Source organism: Prunus dulcis, chromosome 7, assembly GCF_902201215.1.
Source record: "Prunus dulcis chromosome 7, ALMONDv2, whole genome shotgun sequence".
Lineage (NCBI taxonomy): Eukaryota > Viridiplantae > Streptophyta > Magnoliopsida > Rosales > Rosaceae > Prunus > Prunus dulcis.
This window is the reverse complement of record NC_047656.1, coordinates 15,240,621-15,265,428: the sequence shown is the minus strand read 5'-3', so window position 1 is coordinate 15,265,428 and position 24,808 is coordinate 15,240,621. Positions and strand designations below refer to the sequence as shown.

Sequence of the window (24,808 nt, the reverse complement as noted above, 5' to 3'; positions counted from 1 at the left end):
TTATCTCTACTAGGTAATTCGGTGCATATGAAATGGTATGATATGCATAGGGTTCCATTATTGTAGCTTTTGTCCAAAAATGGAGATAAAGAAAAGGGTGTTTCTTTGTCTAATCTGCTTGGCTATATTATATTATTCATCAGTGTGGAACAAAACTCATAAGCCCATGTGAAGTTTCTCATATTTGCTAGACTTTTTCTTGTCCTTTGAAATCGGCGGATTGGGTAATGAAAGTGCATGCTTTGTGTTCTTTTGAGGTTTGCTTATCCTGTTTTTTGAGAAAAAAAAATTGATTATTTTAAGTATAGGATGATCATGTTTAGGAAAGTTTAAAGCTACACGCTTATCTTGAGCTAGTCCCCCCAAGGAAAGCATCTTTTGGCATCATCTCTAAACTATTCAACCCTGAATGTGATGTGAACCCATAGCCTCATTTTTCTGGTGCTTAGCCCTGAAGGAAAACAAAAAGAATAAAGAAAAAGCAGCAGCAATTTCTGGATGATATTTATTAGGAAGAAGTGGGATCCTTTACTTGTATTTTTTCTGCTAATAAAACTCAAATTGTTCTTATCCCAAAAGTGATGATCATCTCGGTTTGTGTTTGGGGTTGTTTACCCCCCCTTTCACCCAAAATAAAGTGATGATCTCTCCTTTATAATTTGCTTTGCTTTTCAGGCTCTTTATCAATCAATGGGGAAAAATGACTTGCTGGATACTTGGTGCTTAAGAATTAGTCATTTGACAAATTCATACCATACAATTACTACTAACTCTATGAAAATACAAGAACCTCTTCTAGCACAGGAGTTTCAAATGTGATTCAACTCCAGTGCAACCCCAAAACCAAATTTAATAAATAAATAAATAAAAGCCATCCCAAAGTGATTCAAGAGAAGATATTAGTTATAAGTTCACCAAGAAATCATGGATTGCTTGTGAGGTCTATTCTGTACTGTAATTTTGGCATACTAAATCCATAATGTAGGACAATGTGGATAATTTCTTCAAAGTTTCTTGGCAAATTTCACTCCAAGGGCTGTAAAATGTTGTGGCCCGTTCTTTTCTTCAACATGCTCTTATGTGGTCCGGAAGGCCCGGTGACTTATAAAACTCTACTTACAAATTAAGGCCCATTTCATATTTTTCTTTTTATATAAGTGATATTCTACTTTAATCTAATCTGGAGCGGGATTTGAACTTGGCTAAGCCCAGTCTACAAGTCAAGTTTATTTATCTATATGTATTAGGGCCAGTTTGGTATTGATGTGCTGTGAAAATAATCTTTCAGATTTACTGTGAGAGCAAGTAGTTTGACGTTTGGTAAACTTTTTTGTTAAAAGTGTTATTGTTACTGGTTCTCACATAATCAGAAAATGATTACCACATAGTCATTAAACTCAGGCCCCGTTTGGTTCATGGAAAATGAGACTTGGGGATGGAAAATCAATTGCTTTCCCATGTTTGGTAAGTCCAGGCATGGAAAATCGTTTCCTGGCCCATGAGAAAGTAGCGAGGAAAATGAAGTCATCCTCCCAACTTGAATTTTATTTTCCTTCCTCATGGGAAAGTTTGGGAAAATGAGCCAATATTAAATAAACATTTTTCATGACAATTTTGTCCCCATCAACAATTTAAAATTACAATAAATCATTAAATGCATTCTTTTTTTATTTGATTCAATATGGGTATAATTGAAAATTTATACAAACTTTGTTTTCCATTCCTACTCAAAACAAACATGGGAAAGGAAATAAAGTGATATCTCTCGGTTAGTTTCCCAGCATTACCAAACATGTGAAAGGAATCTTCCATTTCCCATCTCTTGAGAAGTGATTTCCCCTTAAATTCATTTCGTAAACCAAACGGGGCCTCAATGCCTCTTCGAAACTGATTTATTCACAATTAGAAAATGAAAGCATCTCATTAGCTGATTTCCCTTATAGCTTTCTCTCACATCAATTTTTAACAATAAGTGATTTTCTCATAGTTTATCAAACAAACTGGGCTTCCCAAATTTTTTAAAAATTCACTTATCACCCCAAATAAGTAATGCCAAATGAGTACTCAAAAAAGTTCATCGTGATGATCTTAATTGTTAAAAATGATTTTTAATTTAAATTAAAATTTTCACAACGTAATATTTAAATTATAATTTAGAAAGTGAACATTTTCAATTATAATATGATGAAGATTTGTTAATCAAAATAGGATAGACAATAGATGAGCTTCAATATTGTCAAAAAAGAAGAAGTAATAGTTCATTTGTCTTGTTTATGTATGCCATGCATGAACCTTATTTATTCATATTAACTCAAATAAAATATTGACAAATCAGTTGATGTCCAAAAAGATTGCAATATTATTGAAAAAGGGTTTATTGTCGATTTATTTTCTGAATTTGTATGCTATTCTTAATTTGCACCTTCAATGTTTTTTTTGGAAAATTGAGTACACAAACTAATTGTTATTGTTAATTCCCCCTACCATCTAAATCAACAATATGTCATCCAATAGTCCGTCAAATTATTAAAAACTATTTAAAAATTAAAGAAAAAGAGAACATATGTCATCTAATAGTCCATCTAAATAAAAAATTCTAGGGACCCAACCACCCCATTTGGTTTTCTTCTCCTTCCATTCCTCATTCCCCCATGACCACCACCTTTCACTCTAGACCTCCCCAATGAACCCATAATGACAGGACCTGAATCAAATTCCGCTTTGGAATTCGAGTCGAACCCTGTGCGTGTCCGACACTTGGCAAATATCGGCACAAAAGACCTATTTGCCCTTTTTCTTAAAATTTTGACCTTGACTCCTACCGAAATTTCGGCAGAGTCTCCCCTATATTTCGTTCAATCCCAAAATTTCCACTGTCAGAACGAGCATAATTATCCAAACAACCAACAGCCAGCACTTCAATAACCATGTCAAAAGTTCCATTCCCTCTCTAGGGCAACATATCAGAGCAATTTTGATAGTTTACGGATCACTTAATTATTTTACTTACCAACACTTTTGGACCAGAAGGCACAGAAGTCAAGATAGCCCGGTGGTGGATGTCTTATGCACGCTACAGCCTGGGGGCGCAAAACCGTTGAAAGTGTGAGTGGACAAAAATAGAATTCCAGAAAATAATTTTGCGAACATAATAACCCCCACTGTAAAATGATAGTAATAAAAGCTGGATATGTGAAGTGCGCTTGAAATATGCTAAATGCAAAGCATTCACACATATATAGATAGATATAAAACATGTTCAATATCGAGAAAACTTGCATAAAATCACCGTAATTAATCCTTGCATAAAAGTACTGAAATCCAAAATTTGCATGAAAGTACTGAAATCAAACCTGCATAAAAAGCAATGTACTCAACACTTTAATCAAAGCACTGCAATCAATCAAAACTACCACTCGGATGTACCCCTGTAATTCCGTCAATTCCCCTGGCAGGTCTCGGCGACACACAGTCTATCCGAGCCGCAAATCCTGGCAGGATACAGGGGACTATAGTCAGCCTGATCCGCTGGCAGGTCTCGGTGACACACAGTCAACTCGAGCCGCTCTAGCAGGATTCAGGGGACCGTAGTCAGCCTGATCCGCAATCCTGGCAGGTCTCGGGGACACAAAGTCAGCCGAGCCGCAAATCCTGGCAGGTCTCGGGACACCAAGTCAGCCGAGCCGCAAATCCTGGCACTCACGGTCCGAGCGTCCCCGAAACTCGTGAGGCAATGTCAAGTGCACTGACAAAACTGAAAAAAATAGACTGGATGTCCGTAGACATCGGTCCAACTGAGGGTAATCACCATAGCTGGGTACATGGTGGTGAAAAAATATAATATCTTAGAAAAGTCTGCTAAATAACTGCATTTCAGTAGATCTGAAATTAAACTGCTATTTCCTCTGGTAAAATTCTCAAACTCTGCTTTTTATCACTTTTTAGCATGCTCAACTAAGCAGCATAGGAATAAAAATACTTTACGGCATAAATCATACTCGGAAAACATTCCATAAAACTTATTCAAGATCAAATATGAAATTTATTCAGATAAATTCATTTATAAAAACTCATTTTATAAACTCATTTATATAAAATCATTTATGAAAGAAAGTCCACTCACTCCTGGTCCGAGCTCGCTAGACCTCCTGACGGTCTCTTCTGCGGGCCTGTCTGGTCCCGGGTGCCTGGGTAAACCATCATGAATGTTTAATTAATAAAACTGCTCGGTATAACTTTTTAAGTAAAACCCTGACCCCCGACTTCTAAAAGTGCGTGCACTAACTTTAAAGTTATTTTCCTGCCCATTTAGGCATTTCAGATATTTACAATCGTCTGAAAAGACTCGAGACTTCATTAAGTGATAAACTTCCACCTTGGTCGAGACGGAACCCCATGGGGTCCACGACCTCCAATGACCAATCTGAGAATTCCTTTAAGTTCCTCACGTTTAAGGAACCATATCCTGCAAGTTTGGTCTGAAACTGACGATCGGTTTGACCACGAGGGTGAAATCATACAATTTCCAAACCCTAGCCCCAGGGCTCTCGATTTCGGAGTATCCAGGACTCCGATTCACAATCCGTCGAATCATACACGATCCTAAAATTATTTGGAACAACATATCCGAAATTGAGCGCGATCCAACGGTTCAGTAATATTGAACCCGGAAATCGCACAATATGGAAAATCCGTTCGGGGCTCAAACGGAATCCAAATTGAGATCCGCAAAATCCTACGCGTTCGTGACAACATAAGGGTCGCAACAAGACACAGTGCCACTGCACTACCCTCACCCACGCGCTCCAGCACGCGCCGACAGCGATGGGTGTCTAAAGCGATTTCGGCTCGCCGGAAAAACTTCAAACCAAGGCTCCAAACTCTTACCCTAGGTAAAACACCATATTTGGAGCCACTTTTGTTCTTGGACCTACCCCAAAAAGTGTCCGAAAACGGAGGCCGAAAATTGGCTGAAACTTCAATCTCAAAAATCCGATGGCTACACTACAAATCGATCTAATCCGACCGAACAGGCAGCTAGAACAGCTCGAGAGGTTCAAGATCCATACCTGGGTCGACGGAAATGGTGGCCGGAGGAGGGAGATCGACGGCTGTGAAGTTTCGATGACATTCCGGCGATTTTCTGCATTTTTCGGCCAGCACAGGCCGTGCCGCCGGCGGGGAAGGGTCGGGAAAGGTAGGGGACTCGATGGCGGTTCCATCGCCACCTGTCCCGTGGCCGGTGGTGCCCTGAGGCGGCACCAGCAAGCTCTGGAAGGCGGCGGGCAGTTTCGCGCGAGAGGAGAGAGCTGGCTGGTTTTTATAGATCCAACTTCAAAATATTTACGGTTATGCCACTGAGACTCTTTTGACCATAACTTTCTCGTTACAACTCCGATTCGGGCCCACTACGTGTCTATGAACTCGTCTCACCGTGCTCTACGCAATGGCACAAGCGGAATTGTCAAATTCCACCCCGATCAAAAAGTCACCTTTTTCTTAATAAAATATTCCGAAGGCGAAATTGTCTTTTCGCAAAATAAAATATTCCTTAATTATGAATTTTTGATCTGGGATATTACACATAACCCCAACCCGCAACCACCCATTTTCTTCTCCCCTATTCCCCATGACCACCACGACAAGTCACCATCCACCCCAGACCCATCCCCCTCCCCCAACAGACCTTCCTCCCCTTCTGCCGTTGTCGACTCCCTTTTGTACCCATCTTTCTCATTTGTTTGTTTAATTACAACAAGGGGAAGACATGGGTGGGCTCCGCTATTTATTAAATTTATTTACTTTAGATTTCATATTATTTTAACATGTAAAATGACCAAGTTGCCCTTATATTTAACTGCAAATTGGATGAAATGTTGAGATTTAGACGATATGGGGAAATTGGCAATAAAAATTAGTTCATGTACTCAATTTTCTTAGGGAAAAAAAATTGAGGATGTAAATTGAAAGTAGCGTACAAGTTTAGGGGATAAATCGACGGTTAACCCATTAAAAAAAGAAAAGAAAAGAAGATAACACACGTTACCTAGCATATATATGTATTTTTTACATTTAATACATGTATTTTTAAATAAAATTTTAAATAATACAAATAAAATTCACATATTATTAAAAAAAATTATATATATTAAAATATTAAAATCTAATATAATGGCTGAATTTTTCAGTTGTATCTTGTTAAAATTTTATTGAATTTACTAACTACGCTACAGTCAGACCAAAAAAAAAAAAAACTACGCTACAGACAGAACCAGACAAATCGTGAGGGAAACGTAGATGACAGATATATCTCCAGCGTCCGACGTGGCCGGGTCCCACCCACCCCAACGACAAAAAAGAAAAACCAAGTCTCACCGCCCACTGGCCAGTGGCCACTGCATGCAGCAGCAGAATTGAAATGTTCGTTAGAACATAGCTCATCCCCCATTGAAGGAACTACGTTTTCCTCCATGAAACACACAACAAGAAGCTCCCAAACCCTACGCGCATCATCTGGACTCAATGTTGTGGCGAAGAGCCTTCAGCACCACCGCCGCCAAGCGCCACCTCACGGCCAAGAAATGGGATGCGCTGATCATCGGCGCCGGCCACAACGGCTTGGTCTCCTCGGCTTACCTGGCCCGAGCCGGCCTCTCCGTCGCCGTCCTCGAGCGCCGCCACGTCATCGGAGGCGCAGCCGTCACTGAGGAGATCATCCCCGGCTTCAAGTTCACTCGCTGCAGCTACCTCTATGGCCTCTTCCGCCCCTCCATCGCCAGGTAGGGTCTGGGGCCTGCGTGGGTCCCGCATTCAACGAATTAATTGAACATTGATATTATGATTTGGTATTTAGTTCAATTTTGTTACTAATTTGATTTGGTGAAGGGAACTGGAATTGACGAGACATGGATTGAAGCTGTTGAAGCCTTTGGCTTCATCGTTCACACCATGTCTTGATGGGCGTTATCTGCTCTTGGGCCTCAACCAGGAACAAGACCACTTGGAAATTTCGAAGTTCTCAAAACGAGACGCAGATGCTTATACAAGGTCAATTTTTCCTCATTCAGTCATATGATCAATTTATGTTTAGCTTCATTCAAAAAAATTTGTAGAGCTCATAAATCAATCTATTGTTTTGGTTAATAGCTACGAAAATCAGCTGCATAGGTTCCAAAAATTTGTGGATTTTGTTTTGGATTCACGTACCCCTGAAACTTTCCCCTGTGAACATTCCTCTATCTATGATGGCCTCCGGAATAAGTGGCACAAATCAGCTTTTTGGGCTCGTTGTCTGCAACAAGTTCTGTCTTTAGGCCAAAAAGATATGGTGTAAGTATGAGTATCTGACTATCAATTGAATTTCCCAACAAGTCACTTCCTTTTAATGCTTTTAAAAATGGCAGGGAATTTGTGGATCTTTTGTTGTCCCCAACTTCAAAGTATCTGAATAAGCGGTTTGAGGTTGCCTTTGAGCTGTTCATTTGTGGTTTTCATGTATTCCATACGACTGTCACAAGTGCATCTTGATTTAAAGAGAGATGTTAGTCATTTGAGCAAAGAATCTTACTTTCACAACCCAATGATGTAATGCAGTCGGATATACTCAAGGGAACACTTGCAGTAGAAGCTATCGTTGGAAGTATGGTAGGACTTTTATACTTTGATAATGTATAGAAGGATACTATCTTTGGAAGCATGATGGAGTATGATAATAATAACAAAACTTCCTACTTTGATAATGTGGAGTTGGAAGTTATAAAGTATCTTGGAGGACAGACCAGAATTGTTATTGGAACTTCTTCTCTCCCCTTCCTCACCTTCGTAAAAACAAATTGTTATTATAATTTTTGAGTAACCATATTTGTCACTCCTTTACTTTCATGAAGTGCAACCAAACTAGTGGTTCAGATCTATTATGAAAATTTTAATGATGCTCTGCTAGTTTTTAGCATTATCAAGTGACTTTCTCTATTTCATTTTGTAGGTAAGTATCCATAATTCTGGGAGTGGATACGTTCTGCTACATCATGTCATGGGTGAAGTTGATGGTGATCATAATATTTGGTCGTAAGTACCTCACATGTGAAGTTATGAGTAGGATAACTGTTAATTGTATATCAGAATAATGTGTATTTATGCTTCCAATAATGTTCGTTGAATCTATTTGATAATAAATGAGCTGCATTCTTTGTAGGCATGTTGAAGGCGGGATGGGTTCTGTATCATTGGCCATAAGTAATGCTGCGAAAGAAGCTGGGGTTCATATTGTCACCAATGCAGAGGTATTTGAGCTCTTGAAGTATGGCTTTCAGTAGTGTGGCAATGTTGATTTCCTTTAAGGTTTCCTGCAATCACCAAATGAAGTTTTGTTGTCTTATTATTTTCATCTAGATCTTTCGTTTTCTTTTTCTTTAGGTTTATATACTGGAATAATGTTAGACTATAGGACATCCAGGTTCTTCTTGTTTAACCTTTTCATATCTATTTAGTATCTAATAAGTTAGACATTTTAGTCTGTTTCTACATCCCCTCCATTTTAGTATACAACCATTTGTTTCATTCTATAAGGTTTTGTCTTTCAACTTTTATGATATTATTTCTCTGTTTAGGTTTCACAAGTGATGATTGGAGACACAGGCATAGTGAATGGGGTTAGTTCAGTTGCTGAATTTCCAAGATGTTCTCAACTAAGTAAATATTTCATTCAGATTTTGATAAAATATTTATAATCTAGGTATGCCTGGCTGATGGGACACAAGTGCATTCTTCAGTTGTTTTATCAAATGCAACTCCCTACAAGACTTTCATGGTAAATATTATGTTTTTATTCGATGACACGGAAGAGCATCAACAGCTATTTTTATACTAATGCCAGACTCACATAAACCTTTCAAATTTCTCTCCAATGAGTCCTGTATTTCCTTTCAAAGTTAAACATTATGATTTTTCTGACACAGGAGCTGGTGCCCCAAGATTTTCTTCCCAGCGACTTTCTTCATGCTATAAAGAACTCTGACTACAGCTCTGTAAGAACCCTTAGTTGGTAACTTTGGATATTTGATACATTGATTAGCATTGTACATATGTTTCTTTTGGTTTTAAGTTACCTTTGTAGACGAGTCTCTGTTTCTTATGCCAGTGAAAAAATTTATCTGGTGGGACTTCTATCTCTTTCCATGCGTGGACTAGTTTCTATATCTTCAGCTTACTCAAGACATGTTGAGTTGAGTTTTGCTATCATTGAATTGATCAGGGAACAACAAAAATTAATGTTGCTGTTGATAGATTGCCTCAGTTCCAATGTTGCAAATCGAGTAATCCAGAAGTGGGTCCTCAGCATACAGCTAGTATTCGCATTGGTACTGAGAGGTATGATAGTATGTAGCTTTTATTCTTCTCATTTTGGAAATTCCATGTGTTGTCTCTACATAGTGCAACCTGGTTGATAAACTAAGCTCATATGGAAGAGCATGGTCTCATTTGGTTGAGAGACCACTAAAATGCAATCTAAAATCTAGGTGCGGATAATTATTACAAATTATACAAGTTTTTGTATTTATGTATATCAGTGTATAAATTTGAAACTTAAACCATGCCCAGGGATAGTTCCAATGTGATCAGCATGCTGAACCGTGGACATTTGTGGTACACCTTATTATGTCATCTTTGTTAATATTACAGTATGGGGGAAATTGATACAGCTTGTCAGGAGGCTTGGAATGGCTTACCATCAAGGAGACCTGTTATGGAAATGACAATTCCTTCTTCATTGGATAACACTATATCTCCTCCTGGTATGATGAAACTAATCTTCCTTACGCCTTTGTCCATTTACACATAGCAGTGAGACTCATTTTTATACTTGTCTTCCTTTGCCTTCTCTTGTAGGTAAGCATGTGGTTAGCTTGTTTACACAATACACACCCTACAAACCCTCAGATGGTAGCTGGGAAGATCCTAAATACAGAGTGAGTTGCAATTACCATTCGGGTTGCATGTATATACGCACGCTGCACACGTCATTAGTCCAATTTACCTGAGATATGCTGATATCCGTCTCTGCAGGAATTATATGCACGCAGATGTTTTAACTTGATTGATGAATATGCCCCTGGGTTCAGTTCATCAGTCATTGGCTATGACATGTTGGCACCACCTGATCTAGAAAGGGAAATTGGTCTTACAGGTATTTCACCGCACAGATGCAGATTCCTATGCCATGCTTACTGAGGCTTGAAATCTTGCATTCATACTAAAGCAGACCATGGGAATTCGAGAATCATGAATAAGTATATTTTTCAGTTCAGAACGTTTAAATGTACTGATTTAGAATATTTGCAACAGGGGGTAATGTTTTTCATGGTGCTATGGGTCTAGATTCACTTTTCCTGATGCGACCTGTTAAAGGATGGTAATTTGACAGCAACTCAGAAATAGTTATTTTCCATCTGCTACTCTTCCTAACGCAAAGATTGTGTTTTCTTTTTTTTATACAGGTCTGGCAATCGAACACCGGTGAGAGGACTCTATATGTGTGGGAGTGGATCCCATCCAGGAGGCGGTGTGATGGGAGCTCCTGGGCGTAATGCTGCACACATTGTTCTTGAGGATGTTCAGAAGCGATCTCATTAGGAGACTTGTTTCTGTCTGTCCTTTATTATATCCCTATCCTTCACTAGAATCACCACCCTTACTTGTCCAACTATTGTTGTTTTGCTGACGGTGTATATAGTAATTTTCTTTTGGGGGTAAAATGTATACAGTAGCAAATGATCCCTGAGAAAAATGTAATTAAACATCACATTGTAGTTGTATGTATTAGCCGACTCAGTTATATCATATATGGCATGTGATCCTTGATCAGGTTTGTATCAAAATATGACAGGCTTTCCTTGGATATTGCATTTGCTCATACTGTCAAACGTTGACGCGTATGTGAGTGATTTTTGACTGTTAATGCATAAGGTCCACACTACATCATTGATTAAGACTTATCGTGGCAAAACATTACATGTCTTACAGATAAATCACAATTTGACATATTTGCAGAATCATTTCGTTTTGTAATTTTCCGGAGTTACTTTTGCATTGTCATACATACTAGGATTTGATTGTCATACATACTAGGATTTGTTTGTAAAGAGATATTCTTCTTCCAAATAAAGGAGCCAAACAATGTCGTTGCGCAGGGAATTGCACCTCAAATCCACGTGTCACCTTTGACCCTTGCCGTCTCCCATGTGTCAACTCTCTAAGTTCGTCAATTACAGGTACTTGCCAAAAAAAAAACAAAAATTAACAGGGCCCCACCAAAATCGCCTTATCATTGTACTATTAATTATAATAATAATTAATATTATTAATCATACTAAGCAAAGCACCAACACTAACTGGTAAGCAGCAAAAACCAGCAGAGAAGAAATGTGGCGAAGGAGCTTTAGCAGCAGCAGCAGCGCGGGCGCTACAAGTTCGTTGAAGGACAAGAAATGGGACGCTCTGGTCATTGGTGGTGGCCACAACGGCCTCACGGCTGCCGCGTACCTCGCACGTGGCGGCCTATCCGTCGCCGTCCTTGAACGGCGTCACGTGATCGGCGGCGCCGCCGTGACCGAAGAACTCGTTCCCGGCTTCAAATTCTCTCGGTGTAGCTACCTCCAAAGCCTCCTCCGCCCCTCCATCATCAAGTAACACACACAAACACATTTCTTCATTTATTTATGCATTTGCTTGATAAAATGCAAATTTGAATAATTTAATTTTCAACCAAACAACAATGCCTTATGTTATGCTTCTAACAGAGAACTAGAGCTGGCGCGGCATGGAATGAAGTTGCTGAAGAGGAGCCCCTCGTCGTTCACGCCTTGTTTGGATGGAAAATATCTTCTTTTGGGGCCAAACAAGGACTTAAACCACTCTGAGATTTCCAAGTTCTCCAAACAAGACGCCGATGCTTATCCAAGGTTATCCTTATTCTATCCGTATTTCGTATTCAGTATTCCATGTCTGTTTGGGTTTGAATAGTTAATTTTACAGATATGAGAATCAGCTGGAGAAGTTTTGTGAATTTATGGACCCCTTGTTGGATTCGGCTCCTCCTGAATCTTTGCAATGTGAGTCATCTTGTAGTGTTGGTGACCGCATCAAGAATAAGATGCACAATTCAATGTTTTGGGCTCGGTGTCTGAGACAGGCTGCCACCTTAGGCCAAAAAGATATGGTGTAAGAATTCATTTTCCTAAAAATGTCAGCTACAAACAGCATGCTTGCTATGGTTATGGTACGGCTAATTAGTTTCCTGATACAGATTTTAGGTTTATGATTACGTAATTATTGGCTTTGGCAGGGATTTTATGGACCTTTTATTATCTCCGGCTTCAAAGGTTTTGAACAACTGGTTTGAGGTGATCAAGTCCTCTCTATCTAGGATCACTGACAACAAGATTTTAATTAAAATGGGAATTTTATATATATATATATATATATATATATATAAAATTCTGCATAATCGTTTTCAATGGTGATCAGTTCAAATCTTGTGCAGTTTTATGCATACTAGTTTATTAGCTTCTCTGTTGTTGACTCTGCCTTTTACAGTCAGATGTTCTGAAGGCAACCCTTGCAACAGATGCTGTAATAGGAACCACGGTAAGAGTTCTCATGAATGGTGTGGAGATGCATTTCTTCAAATATTTAAACACCTCCAGATGGCATACATAGTGGACATTGTGTTTTCTATTTTCTTTCTCATCAATAGCACACACACTCTACTTAAGAAGTACTATGCATCTGTGCCTTATAACTTTTCTTGAGAGGACAATGATATTGTGGGAAATCATTTCATTTCAGGGTTCATAATAGATTGATTATACAATATACATTTTCTACTATATCATCCACATTGTTAATCATTTTGACGCCTCTATTTTCTTATGTAGAGAAGTGTCCATACACCGGGGAGTGGATATGTCCTGCTACATCATGTGATGGGAGAAACTGATGGTGAGCGTGGAATTTGGTCGTAAGTTATCTTTTGCGTGCTTGATATATCTCTCCCTACTATTTTTCAATATTAGTTTTTCATTAGACTTGGATAAATGCATTGGATTGTTCTTTTCATGCCAACGTTCATATTTTAATACCTTTAGCTTGGAATTTTCATTTTACACAATTTTGATTCATCCCAATTTATGCTTTCTCTTAGTATTGAAAACCAATTTTCCTTATAGGTATGTTGAAGGTGGGATGGGTTCAGTATCCTTGGCTATCGGTAATGCCGCTAAGGAAGCTGGAGCTCATATTGTAACATGTGCAGAGGTATTTTAGTACAGAAGAGAGCTAGGATTAGTTGATGCTCCAGTTCTCAAACTTTTTTCTTCATTCGCTTCTTTTTACATTGTTTGTCTGTTTGCCTTTGTACATTATGCAATGATCTATTGCTACCTTTAATATTTCAGTTTTGTTGTTTAGGTGCAACAATTGTTGATTAATGACTCTGGCACGGTCAACGGGGTTAGTTTCTTCTTGCTTTCCTAAATGAGGCAGTTTTGAAACTTAAATCTAACTGAATGGACATTGTGGACATGTCTTATTCTAGGTTTTGCTGGCTGATGGTTTACAAGTGCACACTTCAATGGTTTTATCAAATGCAACCCCTTATAAAACATTCAAGGTTCTTCCCTTGCTTATATAATTTAAATTTACTTTAAATTTACTGAGACAAATTATATTTTACGAAATAGATGGGATTCACATTTATGTGAAACCTTTAGACTAGCTATTTAAATGGATTTTAATCTTGATTATAGGTTTCTATTATCTGACGCAGGAGTTGGTGCCGGATAATGTTCTTCCTGATGATTTCATTAATGCAATTAAGTACTCTGATTACAGCTCTGTAAGTTTCCTCTATTACTTTCCTCTCATGTTTATGCAATCTATAATCTTTACTTTAGTGCCTTTATTTGACAATATTAAATATTTACTATCATGCAATGTAAGAACATACGCCATATGCTAAAATGTTACTTGATACACTAATGATTAGAAGATTGGATTAAATGGATAACAAATGTGATTTATTACAATCCGAGAAGGTGTGAGACAATCTATTGTCTTCATCTGATTTTTCAATTTTGTTCGGTTGACCAATGTTCCATACACAATCTCTTAGGAATGGTCGGTATTGGTTCTAACTTCTATCCCTTTCATTACTATTTGTGACCAAAATTAAATTTTTGGATTTATATCATCCTGATGAAAATGTTAATTTAAAACAAGGAAGCATGCGATCAAAATTGTGTGCTCATCAGTTGTGATTTGAGATTTAGAATTAAAATTCATACAAAGTTGTAAAGATTGATTTGACTATTGTACTGCAAGTGTGACTATGGCCTATGAGTTCTAGTCATCTGACTATCACAAATGAGAGGACAGAGACTTCTTTCATGCTAATTGAGAGATTGCTTACCTTCTTTGTCTGTAGGGAACGACAAAAATAAATTTAGCAGTTGATAAATTGCCTCAGTTCAAATGTTGCAAGTTAAGTCATCCTGATGCAGGTCCTCAGCATGTGGGGACCATTCATATTGGTTCTGAGAGGTATGCTCTTATCTCAGCATTATCATTTACATGGTTCCACATGCTGTGCTTTCTGTTATCTTTTCTGTTACTCTTAAAGTATGGAGGAGATTCACTCTGCCTGTCAAGATGCTGTCAATGGATTACCGTCTCAAAGACCAGTTATTGAGATGACAATACCTTCTGTACTGGACAATACCATATCTCCACCTGGTACTTAAAAATTACATTGCCTTAAAGAATGCGTCATATATTTCATTCCTCTTGATACATAATTTTATCTGCCCATATCGATATAATCAAATTCGTTTTAGGTAAGCATGTGATCAACTTGTTTATTCAGTACACACCATATAGTCCGTCAGATGGTCACTGGGGAGATCCTGTTTACAGAGTGAGTTTCCCTACGTACGTCATATATTTCATTCCACATGGTGTGCATTCTCACTTCTTTTCTCTGACTAATCCTTTGAAAATGGCATGGCATCCTTTGCAGGAATCATTCGCACAAAAATGTTTTACCTTGATTGATGAGTATGCCCCGGGGTTCAGTTCATCAATAATTGGTTATGACATGTTGACTCCACCAGACCTTGAGAGGGAAATTGGTTTAACAGGTACTTCAAACCTCTGCACAAATGTAGGCAGCATGTTCTGGTTATTTAAGTTTACAGTAAATGATACAAGGATACTGGCAGAAATACCAGCCATTGATCATCATCACAATACACGGAGATAGGAAGTTTGTCAAACAAGCTTGAACTTGATAACTGGTTGTACTAAATTTTGTAATATTTTAATTTACAAACCGAAACTGATATGACAGCACAATATGCCCATGGAAACACAGAGGCCGGCATAGTGCATTATGAATGGCATAAATGTTTAAGGAGCACATAGTTCACCCAACTCAAAATTTAGCAAGTGTAAAAACTTAAAAGTACATCAAACTTGACTGCAACATCTAAATCTCCCAGCCTCCTGATTCTTAAATTATTTTTGACAGGAGGGAATATCTTCCATGGTGCTATGGGATTGGATTCGCTCTTTCTCATGCGACCCGTTAAAGGATGGTAAATTTTACTGACACATCTGATTTTGCGTGGGACATAAACTTTCTGTTATAGCTATGCCTTATGTTTACTTGCGTGAGTGTGTGGCGCTACCAAAATCTACATTATGTTTATGTTGTTTTGGGGTGCATATACAGGTCAAATTACAGAACACCATTGTACGGGCTGTATTTGTGTGGCAGCGGTACCCACCCGGGAGGTGGTGTGATGGGTGCACCCGGGCGTAATGCTGCGCGTGTGGCTCTTGAAGATGTTAACAAGCCCTTGAAATGATTTTCAGAATGTTACCAACTTACCATCGATGTTAATCTGACGGTTCTACTTTCATTTGCCGTTGGGTGTGGGCTGAAATTTACGGGCGCACAACCACTTTTTTCCTTATCTTGTATCTTGTGTTATCTTTTTTGGGTTTTTTTTCTTTCATTCAGAAATTCAGAATATACAAGCGAAAAAAATAAAATAATACTCTCAAGATTATTTACCAATTTGGCCTCCTTGGACAATACAAAAGGTGTCTCAGGGTCAATTGCTTGATGATTTACAAGGATGGCGAGGGGTTTTGAGGAGGGGAATGTATGCTCTGTCACAATTTTCATTAAAATTATGGAAATTCTCTATTAAAATTGCCTTCCATTAAGCATCCAAAATCTTCACAAACTCCTATCAGAGAAACTTGGAGGTTCTGATAACAAATCACTCAAAACTGCATACTATCGGTTCCGCCAGGCAGAAACAGATTTTGGGACCAGTGAGATGGCATTTGAGGCTGTTTCTAACCTGCATTAAAAGTGAACGCCATGTGTTAAGTACTCGAATGAATGGCAATAATAAGCAAGCAGTGAACGCCATGTGTTAAGTACTCGAATGAATGGCAATAATAAGCAAGCAGACATCATGTCCCACCCCCCCCAAAAAAAAAAAAAAAAAAGATTACTCAGACACAAGGAGAGGGAAGAAGGTGAGAGGAGTTGGGAGAGAGTACTTTGAGATTTCTTCAACGGCTTTCATAACTTCAGTTGAACTTGTTTCCAGCACTTGCCCTCCAAAAATGATCTCATCCAATACTGTATGCATCTGAAAAACAAGAAGAGAAAAAAAAACCCTAAATGAAGCATAGTTCAATGGAAGTCTAAACATGCAACGGAAATGGTTTCACGAATCCAACAAGCAATGCTTTGAAACATAAGATACACCATGAGCATTTTTCTCACCTACATCTCCTAAAAAAACTAAATACCCACCTTTGTATGCAACATAGTCCAATCACAGAACAACGCCAAATAATGTTTATTAAGTTCGTGATGAAAGCTAATACTGTTTATTATTTTTAGGAATTTCACATTTGTCAGGCATTATGCAAATGGGGGGAATGTACAACCTTGCTGTAATTGAGCACGACATCAAGCTCGCACACATTTTTGAAGCATTTGTCCAGGGTTTCCACAAAAACTGTAGGAATGAGAATTGAAGTAAGCAAATCATCCCATCAAAGCAAAACTTAATATAATTAAGCACAAGCATTAACACTAAGAAATAAGCTAATCACTCTCATATTCAGCTTGTTTGCAAGAAAATTTTCACCCTAAATTTCACTTATGGCATTTTAAATTCCCAATAAGCATCCCTTTAAAATTCATCGAAATTCCAACCATAAAAAGCTTTCCCAATTCTACTAATTTGAAGTTAAATTTGCAAATTTGCAAGCAACCAATTTGTGAATGCTCTACTTGTCAAAGGTGCTGCATGTTGTAAATTTGAACATTTGCATTCAGTGCCAGCTACATATAATCCGGTTATGCTATGTACCTTGTATGAGGTCGAGCATGGCAAGCTCGTTTTCAGAGCTATCAAATACAAAAACAAAGTACAAAGTTGCAAAGTGCTTGTACACAAGGCGAGTATCCTGCACCAGAAAGGAAATGGTTCATATAGAAGAACAGCCTATAATCGTGCCGAATAGAACAGGACTGTTTATTTTTTCTTTTCCAATTCAGATCATACAGAAACATAATAAACATGGAGAATTTGAGAATTTGAGGGAAAAATTAGCTAAAATACCGGGCCGAAAATAGACTCAGCATCCACGAAATTGCTCACATTCTCAGCTCTGCTGGATAACACTAGATAAAAGAAAATCAAACATGAAACCCTAATTTGAAGTAGAGTGGTGAACAGAAAACCACCCAACAAATTCAGTGTGAAGCTATGATAATCGTAAAAAAATTAAAATTAAAAATTGCAGGAAAAATATAAAAAGTTAATTACAGTAGAGAGAGAGAGAGAACCTCCATAGACGCTGCGTATAAGCTCCTGTTGCTTCTCCACAGGCTGACCTCAAAAACTGGAAAGTCAGCAATTTTATACATAATCGTAAAATAATAATAATAATAAAGACGCACAGAAATAATAAAACTGAAAAGAGAAGGAGCCGACCTGAAATTCGTAGAACTTGGCAAGCCGAGGCTTTCCCTGCGTGTTTATCACCATCACCGCCCGAATCATCTCTTCCGTTTTTTTTTTTTTTTGGGGTTTTTTCAGTCAATCAGATCAGAAAACACAGATGAGATCACACACAGACTTCACTGCCAGGAGGGGGAAGGGGCCTTTTGGTAAATTTGCTAAAGAGGCAATATCCCGCTGTACCATGTGGGGGCCACATAGCAATCCACTCAAGTTGGCGGTACAAAAATTAAATAAATATCATAAATAGTGCGCGAAACAAGCCCTAATTGAATTGAACTGAAGTCAAACGCAACCAAAATCCTCGTCGGCGCATCAGAGCATCTAACAATGGCCGCTCAACAAGGCGACGGTTCTGAAGACGATGCAACTCTAAGCCCTGTCACCGCCGCCATTCTCCTTCCACCGACTGAACATTGCCTCCACTCCATCAACTCAACCGTCTTCATCCGGCAGCTTCCGTCTCAAGGTCTCTCCTTCCAGCTCTGGCCAGCCGCCACCACGTTCCTCACTCTCCTCGACGACCACCGCCGTAACCCTAGCACCGGCCCGCTGGGCCCCACTCTCACGGCCTTGGGCTCGCGTCGCCCCCCGCTCAAAATCCTCGAGCTCGGCTCCGGAACCGGCCTAGTCGGAATCGCAGCCGCTGTCACGCTCGGAGTTAGCGTCACGGTCACCGACCTCCCGCACGTCATTCCTAACCTTTCGTTTAACGTAAAAGCGAATGCCGCCGTTTTGGCCGCGAACGGCGGGGTCGTCCACGTGGCGGCACTGAGATGGGGAGAGGCCGAGGACGTGGAGGTGATTGGGCGGGAGTTTGATCTTATCGTAGCCTCGGATGTAGTGTACCACGATCACCTGTACGACCCCTTGCTTAAAACGCTGCGTTTGTTGATAACGGGTGGGGAGGAGGCGGAGGAGGAGGGAAGGGTGTTTGTGATGGCCCACTTGAGGAGGTGGAAGAAGGACTCGGCTTTCTTCAAGAAGGCAAGGAAGCTTTTTGAGGTTGAGGTTTTGCACGTGGACCCACCGTGCCATGGCTCCAGGGTTGGAGTTACTGTTTACCGTTTTGCAGGGAAAAAGTCAAGTAAGAAATTGTTGAAAGCAAACAATGCCAATGCCAATGCCATTGCCTAACAATCAAAATAGATCTGATGTCTTCTTGGGTTTTTGTTCTTTGATACCACAAATTCAATGCACTTTTAATTTATAACTTAAAATCAAGACAATTTTTACATTTTACAATCTTGACAAAACAAAAGCTATATAACCAACAAAGAAAACCCGCAACCTCACTCTCACACCAATTTACAATGAGCCTCTGGCCGAATGTCACACCAGTATTTCTACAGTCACTTGAGCAAAAGTAGCAGCACCCAGAATACTTGGATTTATGCACGAATTGCTTCGTCTTCATAGCTTCCTTAGCGGCGAAGGCGATCCTCTGCCCACAGTTTTCATGCTTTGTGAGTCTCTGAAGCAGACAAAATGTACTATTGTTTTTCCGTTCGGATACACTGCAAAGACACTTGTTCCTATTTTCTTCCTGCAAAGGGAGCACATGCTATCACTGGTGATCTTCACCACCCCTTTCCTTTGTTCATAGAGTTCATCCTTAACCTGTTTCGGATGATCATTGGTTTAGAAGAAATTCAATCAAGTAGTGGTCTACGTTTTAAAATTATTAACATGAATAACTGGGTGAGGAGTCTCAACCACAACAGAAACATTTGAAACAAGCAAAAAAAAAAAAAGGTCACAAAGGAACGCAAGCACATGCACCAAGTGAAAAAGCAGACTAAATTAGAACACAGAACTAAGCATTCAGTATAAACTGCAAGTGGATCATGTCCCTAAGCTACCTACTCATTACCGAACTAAGCATCTGAGAGCACGATATATGCATACCTGTAGGTTCTCACTTTGTCTCAAACTCTTGATCACTGAAAGGTTCCTGTATGCTTCACTGGATTTTCTCAACAGCGGTCCCATAAATGGAAGCAAATTCTGCAGATAAATGATAATAACACATGACTTCAGCACGGAAAACAGGGTAAAACCTTGCGTGAACAAAGCGGATTTAAGAAACATATCAACACCAATGCTTTGATATAATATTTAAAACGCTTTGCAAATGCATTATGTTGTGGTAGATAAAATCATACGGAAGAATGACACTCATGACCAGATAATCTATCAGATACATTGCCTTCTCTGGTTATTTGATATGAATTTAGCTTATTTAACTAGTTTCTTAAGGTCACAAGTCCTTAATCAATATGATCAATACCTGTAGCTTAGTTTCCCTTGGCAAAAGTTTGAGGGCCTGAGCTCCATTTATTCTGTCCCACTTTCGGCTTAACAAATCCAGGACCTCATCAAGCATGATTGTTGAACCTCCTTCCTCACTAGATTCGTCTGCATCTCCATCACTCCTGCTACTGTCAGTGCTACTTTGACCGACTCTTATTTCATCTGCCACCTCTATTGCAGCAATTTTCTTATTTCCACGACCTCCTTTACTTTTAACTGTACTTGCAGAACCAACCTTTGGTGTACCGATATTCTGAGGTGATACTAAATTTGTAATTCGCTTCTCAAAGTTCTTGGTTGTTCTCCTCGGATTAAGATAAATTTGCAATAGAGTGAGGTATATATTGCCAGAAGATCTTGAAGATTGCTGATGAACCAATGACTCATACACTCGATCACAATAGGACAGTGCCAGCTCAGGAACATGAAGCTACAAAAGCAAAGAACTTAATCTATTCAAACAGGATTCATAAGAAAAATAATAGATAATAAAGAAAAGCAAGAATTCAAAAAGCATATATATTTGTTATAGGATGTGAAGATATAGAAAATACCTTATGAACATATAGAGATAAGGCAAGCTCATGTTGGTTCATTTTTCCCAACAAAATTGCACGCTCTTCATATAAAGCATCTGTTGGAAGACGTCTCAACAAAGCCTCTGGGTTATATCCTGAAATACTCTCTAAAGCAGACAATAATTTTTTTCTCGTTGAGGAGTAAGTTTGCTCATCCCATTTCTGCTGAGCACTTAAATCAGCATGCCAATCAAGAACTTCTGATAGATAGATATGTACCTGCCATGCACTAAATCAATTAGAATGCAGTTTTGATTAGTAAATACAGAAACACTACTTCTATAACCTAAGTTTATAGAAACTCCTACAGGATAGCTGAAATTGGCAGCACATATCTGTTCTTCCAAATCAACCTGATTAGCTTCCAGGCAACTCCGAATGGCTCTTAAATGCCAACTAATAATTTGTGAACAATGCAATACATCCTTACCATTTCATTTTGCAGATTTCCAGAGATCCCATTTTCATCCATTGCAAGCATAAGCTCCAAGTATGTGGCCTGCATGTTGGGAGCATGCTGCTTCAAATAAGAGTTCACCAGGTCTGCTGGAATATTTCCATTCAAAAAGAGCTCAATTGTCTGTGTTGGACAACTTTCCAGAACAAGCATTGAATACTCCAGGACAAGCATGGGATCAGTCCCACAGAGAGGCTGCACAAGAAAACGATCAAATATACCTAGGTATGTTACACATATACTGGTTCCAAATAATCAAGTTCTAGACGCCAAATGTCAAAGATTGACACAGTTTAAAGGTTTCATATCACTAAGATACTTAAATTCCAACAACACGACTAGCATATTGAAGATCCAAGTCATCAAACAAAATGAGAAAACTACCTTGAGATATTCAACAATTGACTCAGGCTTTAACTTCTGGATCAATTCAGTTTGCACTTGGTTAGATTTTGGGTCTTCTACTAATTGATGCAAAAGTTTTAGAGCTTCATGGTGCATTGAATTGCACCTGTAGAGTTCTAACAAGGCAGCGTGGTGATTGTTTTTCTGGAGAATCTCCTCGCATATTTTTACATCACAGTAGTTAGGACCTTTCAGTAATTCTAAAGCCGCTGAAGCCTGTCCAGTAAGAAGTAGAGCTTGGGGTAGTGCTGTATCCAGTATCGCAGCCATCTCCCTAGCACCAGAGGTAACTGGGATGCTGCCCCGCCCCTAGGAACCAAAATGCTGTCAGTTTGTTGATGTCACAATTGACATAAAGAATCATGAATATATCAACATACAAAGAGGTATCAAGTTGTGCAGAATCTGAAGATTCAGAATGGGCATACGCACACACACAGAGACACAAGGTCATACATATTGGAGTTGTTGAATTTGAGTTAAGTATTTTAAAGCAAAAAGGTTAAAATAATAAACAAAGCATGGTCATTCATTTTGGCAACCATGTGTTTATGCTATACGAATATAACTTTAATTATAAGTGAAGTAACCACAGCCTACTCTATCTGTTTTAATATTAAAAGCTATAAGGACATTTTGGTACAAATAGAACTCTTTCTTTGTTGCTACCACAAAAGTCACAACATCTGAGTTTTGACCAAGAATATCTAGCACACTGCATTTGGTTTGACACAAGATCATGATTGCCATGTTCAGGACCCATATGAAAACTTGTGTATCAATATCAGATCACATACGAAATATGGAAATCGCACACAAAATAAACATAAGTAGTTTACCTTGTTCGATTTCTTAAACCTATTATTAGACTCAAAGGATGCAAAGTTGTTTCCTACTGCATCTAAAACAACCTCATCTGTCCCCTCAGCAGTAGCCTTTTCAATTATGCCATATCTTTTTTTCTGTAAGAACTTTATCAGAGCCATGAGAGTGTTATGGCTCATTTTCTTGGACTCTAATGCTGCACTCTCTTCAGATTCCAGTAGATGCAAAGGGGTAGAGGGTTCCATATCATCTGATATACCAGATGAACCTCTTGAGAGATATGAGGAATCCCCAGAAATATCCATCAGCTTCTCTGGCTCCAAAACCATAGTTGTCTTAGGAAGAACAATAGATGGATACAAAGAAAGTACATAGGTTATATCTACTTGAGATGCAAAAAAATGCTCCATGGCGTCCTCATAGGCCCCATTATCAAAAAGATGATGAGCATATCTGTAACACAATAACACAAACTCATTTACCACTTAATAAAAAGGCATGGAACAAGCATGATTCACATAAATGAAATGAAAAACAAAAGCAGAAATATTCACCTCATGTGAATTGACCCCTCCTTTGCAGCTCTAAGACTTGCTTCTTCTGGCGGAAGCAGCTTGCACAATGCCAACGCTTCCTCAAAATCGCCAGATGCTGTTAATTGCACAATCTGCAACGCAAATGCACAATTCTTACTCACTCTCAAAAGAAGATGGTACGCCCACAATAAAAGCTGTGGTCAGCCACCATGAGCATAGCAAGAGCATCAAGAATACCTGAGCACCAAGAGGAACAGGGAAGAGACCATAAACAGCATTCTCTAATGCAACAATTACAGAATTGTTGCTCTGGAGAATACGACGAGCATTCCGAAGAACTACAGTCTGTATCAATGGGTATGGAGCTCGAAGTGATCGAACCTGCAAAACATAATTGGCAAAGGAAAGGTAAAACTTTTCACTGTCTAGCAAAAGTAGAAAAGACGAAACAAGTAATCTTCTTTAGAGTATGAGGCACAGCCTACCTCAACATATCTCGGTAAGAGAGCTATTGCATATGGCTTCTGAATAACAACAACATTAGGAGCCTCTGACCAACAAACCCTGCCTTCTTGAAGAAGCTTCCCATTTTGGTCCACAAAAACCCCAATGTTATCCTAAAACATAAGAACTCTAATCACTAATCGTAATGCTTTTAGTCCTTAAAACACAAACCAAATGGCAGACACAGAAAAAGCAATTACCTTTCCAAGAAGAAGCTCCCCAGAAGGAAGAGAGACCACCAATGGCGGTGCCAATCTCCCCGAAGGAAACACCTCAGACAATGCACCATTAGTAGAATTCAGTATCATGTATTCTCTTCTAATCCCTATACATATATTTTCACCGCACCACGACATCGACTTCACCACGTCTGGAACCCCAAACTCTTTCACTTCCACAAACCCTCGTCCTCCTAAAACAATTCAATTTCGCATTCATTTCAAAACAAAACAAAAAAATTGAGCATTTTCAACCGAAATTGACAAATTATGAGAAATGGAATTCATGTCAATTACCGTCATGTCTGAAAATGCAGACCCGCTTCTGCCTCGCGAAGCACAAGAAGCCTCTGCGGTCATCCCAGGAGTAGACATTGGCGCCCTTCGCCTTTGTGATCACCGCGATGGTGCCCAAGTTCGGGAGGCCATGAAACGCTATTGACTCAGACAGCGATAGAAGGAGCTCCCTTGATTCCAGGACCTCCATGGAGACCAAAGGCTTCTTCGAAAAACCGGACAAGTTTCTCTCCAGTGCGTACGGTTCCTGATGCAGCTTGTGCGCGTGGTAATCGGACGGCGGAGAACGGCCGGAACTGGAGGAGTCCGGAGCGTAGATTTTGAGAGATCCATCAGAGCAGCCGAGGAGGAGCTTCGGACCGTACGATTCGATGGCTTCGATCTTCGTAGGGCAGTCGCTGATGAGCTCGAATGAATCGTAGGCACTGTGTACCATGTTGTCGTCGACGCTTTAGAACTACTGATCGGAGCTTCGTGGCCAAGTGCAGACGTTTATATCTACCGATGGATACGGCGTCGCTTTGTGTTTATATTTTTACCGGAAAATTTCGATTTCTGTCGCTGC

The 24,808-nt window shown here is 39.2% G+C and overlaps 5 protein-coding genes across 8 annotated transcripts; 3 read left to right on the top strand and 2 right to left on the bottom strand.

The window, feature by feature from the left end:
* The first annotated feature begins 6,327 nt into the window (after positions 1–6,327).
* On the top strand, positions 6,328–11,020 carry LOC117634554 (pyridine nucleotide-disulfide oxidoreductase domain-containing protein 2-like). 2 transcript variants are annotated; one of them, XM_034368711.1, is made up of 16 exons: positions 6,328–6,779; positions 6,886–7,047; positions 7,147–7,329; positions 7,404–7,461; positions 7,594–7,644; positions 7,985–8,067; positions 8,195–8,282; positions 8,610–8,651; positions 8,735–8,809; positions 8,958–9,026; positions 9,254–9,369; positions 9,682–9,794; positions 9,889–9,968; positions 10,066–10,186; positions 10,345–10,411; positions 10,497–11,017. In XM_034368711.1, the coding sequence occupies exons 1-16, from the start codon at positions 6,523–6,525 to the stop codon at positions 10,630–10,632; spliced, it is 1,701 nt and encodes a 566-aa protein (XP_034224602.1). In that variant the 5' UTR covers positions 6,328–6,522; the 3' UTR covers positions 10,633–11,017. The 2 variants fall into 2 exon arrangements, with proteins under 2 accessions (XP_034224602.1, XP_034224603.1); XM_034368712.1 differs by lacking the exon at positions 8,610–8,651 and having other exon boundaries at positions 6,381–6,779; positions 10,497–11,020.
* A 65-nt stretch (positions 11,021–11,085) lies between these two features.
* On the top strand, positions 11,086–16,135 carry LOC117634553 (pyridine nucleotide-disulfide oxidoreductase domain-containing protein 2). Of its 3 annotated transcripts, none has more exons than XM_034368710.1 (17): positions 11,086–11,270; positions 11,402–11,684; positions 11,799–11,960; positions 12,034–12,219; positions 12,344–12,401; positions 12,595–12,645; positions 12,936–13,018; positions 13,227–13,314; positions 13,468–13,509; positions 13,595–13,669; positions 13,826–13,894; positions 14,483–14,598; positions 14,678–14,790; positions 14,892–14,971; positions 15,074–15,194; positions 15,584–15,650; positions 15,788–16,135. In XM_034368710.1, the coding sequence occupies exons 2-17, from the start codon at positions 11,422–11,424 to the stop codon at positions 15,921–15,923; spliced, it is 1,710 nt and encodes a 569-aa protein (XP_034224601.1). In that variant the 5' UTR covers positions 11,086–11,270; positions 11,402–11,421; the 3' UTR covers positions 15,924–16,135. The 3 variants fall into 3 exon arrangements, with proteins under 3 accessions (XP_034224601.1, XP_034224600.1, XP_034224599.1); XM_034368709.1 differs by having other exon boundaries at positions 11,224–11,270; positions 11,415–11,684; XM_034368708.1 differs by having other exon boundaries at positions 11,224–11,270; positions 11,412–11,684.
* A 72-nt stretch (positions 16,136–16,207) lies between these two features.
* On the bottom strand, positions 16,208–18,385 carry LOC117634557 (AP-3 complex subunit sigma). The gene is made up of 7 exons (XM_034368714.1): positions 18,084–18,385; positions 17,936–17,978; positions 17,709–17,770; positions 17,457–17,553; positions 17,029–17,099; positions 16,633–16,724; positions 16,208–16,427 (listed from the first exon to the last, which is right to left on the bottom strand). Exons 1-7 carry the CDS (start codon positions 18,150–18,152, stop codon positions 16,361–16,363), a joined length of 501 nt encoding a protein of 166 aa, XP_034224605.1. The 5' UTR covers positions 18,153–18,385; the 3' UTR covers positions 16,208–16,360.
* On the top strand, positions 18,371–19,347 carry LOC117634556 (protein N-lysine methyltransferase METTL21A-like). Its single transcript, XM_034368713.1, has one exon. The coding sequence runs from the start codon at positions 18,441–18,443 to the stop codon at positions 19,245–19,247; it is 807 nt and encodes a 268-aa protein (XP_034224604.1). The 5' UTR covers positions 18,371–18,440; the 3' UTR covers positions 19,248–19,347.
* On the bottom strand, positions 19,292–24,774 carry LOC117634552 (vacuolar sorting protein 39). Its single transcript, XM_034368707.1, has 12 exons — positions 24,244–24,774; positions 23,929–24,140; positions 23,710–23,841; positions 23,462–23,605; positions 23,243–23,355; positions 22,703–23,141; positions 21,843–22,172; positions 21,432–21,653; positions 20,978–21,220; positions 20,401–20,853; positions 20,019–20,117; positions 19,292–19,730 (listed from the first exon to the last, which is right to left on the bottom strand). The coding sequence occupies exons 1-12, from the start codon at positions 24,677–24,679 to the stop codon at positions 19,524–19,526; spliced, it is 3,030 nt and encodes a 1,009-aa protein (XP_034224598.1). The 5' UTR covers positions 24,680–24,774; the 3' UTR covers positions 19,292–19,523.
* Positions 24,775–24,808: the final 34 nt, after the last annotated feature.

Bases quoted from the DNA above. Each gene is read 5' to 3' on its own strand.
- LOC117634552 (XM_034368707.1), bottom strand. From the start codon at position 24,679: ATGGTACACAGTGCCTACGATTCATTCGAGCTCATCAGCGACTGCCCT. The intron at 23,606-23,709 runs GTAGGCTGTGCC...TATGTTTTGCAG, and splicing joins TCTTACCGAGATATGTTGAG to GTTCGATCACTTCGAGCTCC. The intron at 20,118-20,400 runs GTATTGATCATA...ATTTATCTGCAG, and splicing joins CAAGGGAAACTAAGCTACAG to AATTTGCTTCCATTTATGGG.
- LOC117634554 (XM_034368711.1), top strand. From the start codon at position 6,523: ATGTTGTGGCGAAGAGCCTTCAGCACCACCGCCGCCAAGCGCCACCTC. The intron at 8,810-8,957 runs GTAAATATTATG...TTTCTGACACAG, and splicing joins CTCCCTACAAGACTTTCATG to GAGCTGGTGCCCCAAGATTT. The intron at 10,187-10,344 runs GTATTTCACCGC...TATTTGCAACAG, and splicing joins AAGGGAAATTGGTCTTACAG to GGGGTAATGTTTTTCATGGT.
- LOC117634556 (XM_034368713.1), top strand. From the start codon at position 18,441: ATGGCCGCTCAACAAGGCGACGGTTCTGAAGACGATGCAACTCTAAGC.
- LOC117634557 (XM_034368714.1), bottom strand. From the start codon at position 18,152: ATGATTCGGGCGGTGATGGTGATAAACACGCAGGGAAAGCCTCGGCTT. The intron at 17,771-17,935 runs GTTCTCTCTCTC...TCTTTTATCTAG, and splicing joins TATACGCAGCGTCTATGGAG to TGTTATCCAGCAGAGCTGAG. The intron at 16,428-16,632 runs GTACTCTCTCCC...CTTTTAATGCAG, and splicing joins GCCGTTGAAGAAATCTCAAA to GTTAGAAACAGCCTCAAATG.
- LOC117634553 (XM_034368708.1), top strand. From the start codon at position 11,239: ATGTGTCAACTCTCTAAGTTCGTCAATTACAG. The intron at 13,895-14,482 runs GTAAGTTTCCTC...CTTTGTCTGTAG, and splicing joins AGTACTCTGATTACAGCTCT to GGAACGACAAAAATAAATTT. The intron at 15,195-15,583 runs GTACTTCAAACC...TATTTTTGACAG, and splicing joins GAGGGAAATTGGTTTAACAG to GAGGGAATATCTTCCATGGT.